This window comes from Phaethon lepturus, unplaced genomic scaffold (genome assembly GCF_000687285.1).
Source record: "Phaethon lepturus isolate BGI_N335 unplaced genomic scaffold, ASM68728v1 scaffold9635, whole genome shotgun sequence".
In the NCBI taxonomy this organism is placed as follows: domain Eukaryota; kingdom Metazoa; phylum Chordata; class Aves; order Phaethontiformes; family Phaethontidae; genus Phaethon; species Phaethon lepturus.
This window is the reverse complement of record NW_010539838.1, coordinates 1,820-6,980: the sequence shown is the minus strand read 5'-3', so window position 1 is coordinate 6,980 and position 5,161 is coordinate 1,820. Positions and strand designations below refer to the sequence as shown.

Here is a 5,161-nt window from a genome sequence, read left to right as displayed (position 1 = left end):
CCTACACATGAATGAACTGGGCACCACACTTAAGTTTTAAGTTAGGGGCAGGTACAAGCTTGCATCAAACACTTAGCTGCTGCATGTGAGCATGCCCTTCCTTTCATTTTGGTGTTAAGTCAGTGCCCCAAGACTGCTTCTTGATTCCATTTAGGAGCTGTTGAAGTGCATTTAACAAGTCTTTCTTATACTGAGAGCTCTAAATCACGTGAATTTCATGAAAGGCATCCCTTTCTGTTCCTCACTTGGCTATTATGTGTGTGTGTGTCTCTCTAAATCCTGCATGGAAAGGTTAGAGAAGCATTTCAAAGCTCATTCAAAAAACCAAAAAAAAAAGTAATGGCATTGGTTTTGCTCTGCTTACTAAGACAACGATGTTTTTCATATGCTCAAACTCCTCTGGGTGAAGGAAAGCAGTGAATTCTTCACGAGTGGCAGCTAAGTCTCCATCCAGATCTGCAGTTTTGAACCTTCTCTCATCTCTGGGCAGCATTTTTTTAAAACTGTGCTGATCTGTTGCATCTTGGAATTCTTCTGGATTTTCTGCAAATTAATCAAGACTATCTCAAAACTATGTTCCTGTTAAAACATATTACCACAACGAAGTACCCAAATTTGCTGTTAGAGTCTAGAAATAAAGGCTTATTGCCAGACTAGCTGCTGTGTTAAAATGGAACTTCTCTTTCCTGTGAAGTTATAAATTCAGGGGTCAAGCACTTGGTTTGATTTTTAAAGGCGACTTAGTAGTATAGGTGAATGTCTGAGTAAGCCTTCTGTTGGAATCCAGGATAATGGATTTTGCAGTACCGTATACCATCCTTCACAGATTTTTGTTTTTTAATCTGCTTTCACAAACATGGCTTAGGCAGTATTTGGGGTAGATTTCAACAGAAGTTTTATTCTTCTTAGGAATCAGTATGATCTACACAACTTTTCAGTTTCAAAAAGCCAGCAAACCAAAGGAATGTGATTTTAGAAGCTGGCAAACTGACTGAAATGATCTAACTGTTACGCCTCTGCTATAAAGAGCCTAACAATTATTTTCAGTTTAAAATAATGACATTTTTTCAGTGTTCAGTGGCATAAAACGAATCATATTTGATATAATTTTAAAAATAGGATCACTAAACTGACTTCAAACATGAAAAATACTCATAACAATTTCATCATTTGCATGTTAGGAGACAAACATAGTTAAAAAGGACTAGGCCAGGAATCGCAGATGGGAATTGTAAGTGTGCATTAACACAAGACCACAACGTAGTAGCTGTTGTCCAAATCTTGTGGACTACAGAAAGCAAAGACAAAGTCCATGGGCTTCCATGGACACTGCTGCAGGGACTGTGTGTCAAATATTTCCTTCCACAAATGTAATAACCTCTGTTTTAATCTAAGGCAGATTTTGGAATTATTACAGCTACTGGAAGCTTGCTCCAGAAACTGCCTCTATGCTAGGTAGATAGATATTGTCTTCTCATTTCCAGTATAAATGGTCAATTAATACCAATTTGTTGTTCTGTCAGCATTGCCCTTTAGCTTAAATGATCTCTTCTCCTCCTTTCCCTTCATTAACTTATAAAAAGCAAAGGGAATGTATGCGGGGGAAAAAAAGATTCAGGTATATTTTTTAATACATGCTTCTTTTGCCTGATTTGTTCAGGATTTTAATTTGCAGTTGATCACCGTCTGAAGCGTGTTATTCTGCAAGAACTATTTTAATCAGTAACTTTACTATAGCTTAGACCCAGACTAAATTTTTAGCACCTCTAAGAGTTTAAGAGAGACTGAATTAACAAATACTGTTTAATTACACACTATATTCTTTTTTAATTAAAGTACCATTTTTAATGTTAAAAAAATATATATATTTCCAACTGAAGGAGACTTTAATTCAGCTTTGTCAGTACATTTAATAATCCCTCTACAAAACCTTCCGTGTTCTGGTGACCCACGTGGAAACGGCTGCAATAAACAACTAAGAAATGCTTTTGATCTCTGAGCATTTATAAAATTCAATGCAAGTATCAAGAGTTCTAAATGTGACACCAAACTTCTGCTGTCAGACATGAAATCATGCCTTATGATCTCAATAGTCTTTGAGCATATAATCTGAAAATGTTATCTTACCTAAATAATAACCGTATGTGGCTTGTTTGTATTCTTCCCAGGCAATTTTATTGTCCTTGTTTAGATCATAGTCTTTCCAAACTTTAGCCACGTTTTCATAGATATAGCGTTTCTGAACCCGTTTAATCCAGTTTTTTAATTCCTCTGTTGTGAGATAGCCATCTTTGTTGTCATCTATTCTATCCACAATCTTCCTGTGAAAAGAGACCAAGATGCTTAAGAGTTGACAGAAAAACAAACTGCATGTCAGTCCAGTTTTAGTAATCTTTATCTGTCCCTGATTTCCACAAAAACGCGCTGCCTAAAACTTATAAAGCTACCCTACTAGCTAAGGCTTTCTTGCATTTTGCAGATTATCTTAAGGGATATGTCTCTATTCATTATTTAAGATTGCTATGAATGATTGAAATGGAACTCACACGATCAAAATTACTAAACAAAGTACCTCAGATAATACCTAGATTTCTTAGTTTGTATCTACTAACTTAGGGGGACCTGTTCTTCACTATTGATGGGGAGTGGCCATGCTGGGCTCAGAGTAGGAGACACTAATTTCACCTCAGGAGAAAGGTGCACCGTGCTGAAGGCAACCAGGGCAAAAAGCTAGGATTTTATGGACACCTGCAGTTTTTCCTGTGGCTTTCCAGCAGACTGATGCTAGAGTGGAGTGAGTTACATGACTGTGTAATGCTGGGCATGTACACCATGTACAGTCTTCCCTGCCATTCCTGTTCCTCCACTTCTTCTTCTTTCTTTCCCAGCAAAAAGCAGTATCGCTTGTGTTGCCGGAAAGGCCCGTTACTTGCTAAAGCAACAGCTAGTCTGCAGCAGGTCTCGTCATTGCTGGCAGTTGGGATATAAGCCGCTGTCCTGCGTAAAGCTGCTAGCCTCAAGTTCTCTTGAAATCAGCAGGAGTGAGGTACTGGAGTATTCCCAGGGAAACTTCCATCTTTGAAAAGTTCTGCACACAGCTGCAGATAAAACCAACCCGAAAAACTATGTTTAAAAAAAACGGAGGCAATGCTCTCCTCCAGGTTCTCTGCAAGAAATTTCTCAAGGCATGCCTGTAATTGCTAAATGCCACCAGTTTGGGTTTGAGCTTGTAAAACTGGCTTCTGTCCCAGTTATAGTGGTAGACTAGATGATAAAAACCTTTAGCTAAAATAAGAATGCAGCTTTAATCCCACAGCTTGCAGGCCAGCTGGTCACAGCATTACTGTATTCTGGGCACTGGCCTGTGAGAAACTACGTACTCTGCTCCTGGAACTGGGGCAGTTAGCACCATGCCTCTTCTGCACATCCAGACTGGCTTGAGGCACATCAGCAGTTTTAACCCTTGTTGTCTCTGCTCGTGAGGTACAGGAACAAACCGTAGTTGCACCACACCTAGTTCAGTGACCAGCCAGTGTCCAGCTCGAGATAATCTGAATGACCATTCCCCGTAGGATCAATCACCACACCTATGGACTAGCTATATGTCATTTGTAAGAAGGGGCAAGAGCAGGAGTTGACTTGTCTAAATCCTGACTTGCGATTCAACAGGTGAGCTAAACTTCCAGGCAGCCAAAGGACACAGGGAAAAGTTCTCCACTTTTAAATATTCTTTGCAATTCAACATCTTGGTTCTCCACAAAGAAACCAACCCTGGCCAACTGGAACTCTTCAACTAGTGAAGCAACGTCTCTTTCTGAGCCTTAGTTATGCAAGTGGTAAGCAGAGTCAACAGCAGCAGCTTCTGCTGAATTTCCAGAAATCTTGTGTGAGTCTGATAGTATCAGACTGAATTTATAAATATGCTACTTCTGAGCTATGGCGGGGGAAAGGGGCTGCTGAATTTACTTTCTGAAGTAGTAAAGTATGAATTAACCGACTGGAAAACCTTTTCTCTTTTGTATAAATCTCATGGGGAATTGATTGCCAAGGGTCCCTTTCACTGCACGATGGACTGTATGTCAATGGATTTGCCCCACAACGAATTTGATTTAATTGGTTTAGCTGATACTTCTTCCTGTTGTTAAATGTATTAGTTATAATAAATGATTCTGCCAGTAGTTCTTCGGTATTTTTAACACAGAAGTAAAAATTGTTTAGCAGAAAATATTTCATGCCTCTTCCTTTTCACCTGTACTCTTGTTTTTATAGGTCCATTGCATCCATGCGCACTATTTCACTCTGCTTCCCAGTTGAAGCTGGGGACAAAGAAGTAGTCTTCCCTACAGGCTCCCAGAGGTACGGGTAAGAAGCTATTGTATGGACTGTGGACCTCACTTTTTACACTATCAGCTGTACTATGGCACAGGATCATTCTAGGTTTTATAGCAGAGCTAATGTACATTGGTCAGTCTCAAGAGCCCTAGTGTCTTTATTTTAAACAGTTAATTCCTGAATACAGTAAAAGTTCAAAGAACATGTTAAGAGACACAAAATTCCAGCTCATACACAGGAATCTACATGCACAAGTGTGTAATACCTGAAAGCTTATTTTCTCTTTTTAACTGAGGTGGGATTACAGTCAGTATTAGTTTCCCACCCCATAATAAAGAAGCTAGAGGGTACACGCAACAGGTACCTACAACCTGCTGTTACAGAGATTTAAGCTGCCAGTCTGCAAGGACATCTGGTGATGAAATAAAGTTGGAGCAGGGAAATCATTGCTACGAAGTGGCTGAAAGAGGAAGGCTTCCCCTCTGCACCTGATGAGAGTACAACTGTATGTTGATGAACTCCGGCCTTGGCCTGTATCACGAACAGAAACATTTACATCGTGAGGATCTGTCACCATCTTCTGTGTTTTCTGAAAATGACAGGCCCACTACAAATGGCAGGGAAAAGGTTCAGAGGACCGCAGCCGCACTCCCCTCCTTCTTAGCCCGTCTCCAGTCCCTCAATGCAGCCCTTGGATGCTGCACCAGGATTATGCCATGCTTCTCCAAAGCCAGCTCTGGTACTGCGCATGGGTGGGCAATGTGGGATTCCTCCCTTGTCAAGTGATCCAGTGTGGGAGGACAGGGAGAAGGGATGCCCCTGTCATGGA

General features: G+C 40.4%; 1 protein-coding gene across 1 annotated transcript in view; it reads right to left on the bottom strand.

Annotated features, from left to right (window-relative positions):
- Window positions 1-4,909, bottom strand: part of LOC104620891 (reticulocalbin-1-like) — a 9,999-nt gene extending 5,090 nt beyond the window's left edge. Inside the window, exons 1-3 of the mRNA XM_010287239.1 lie at window positions 4,821-4,909; window positions 2,128-2,321; window positions 365-543 (exon numbers count right to left, since the gene is read on the bottom strand). Coding sequence (XP_010285541.1) covers window positions 365-543; window positions 2,128-2,321; window positions 4,821-4,909 — 462 coding nt within the window. The remainder of the gene's footprint in view (window positions 1-364; window positions 544-2,127; window positions 2,322-4,820) is intronic.
- Between the last annotated feature and the right edge of the window lie 252 nt (window positions 4,910-5,161).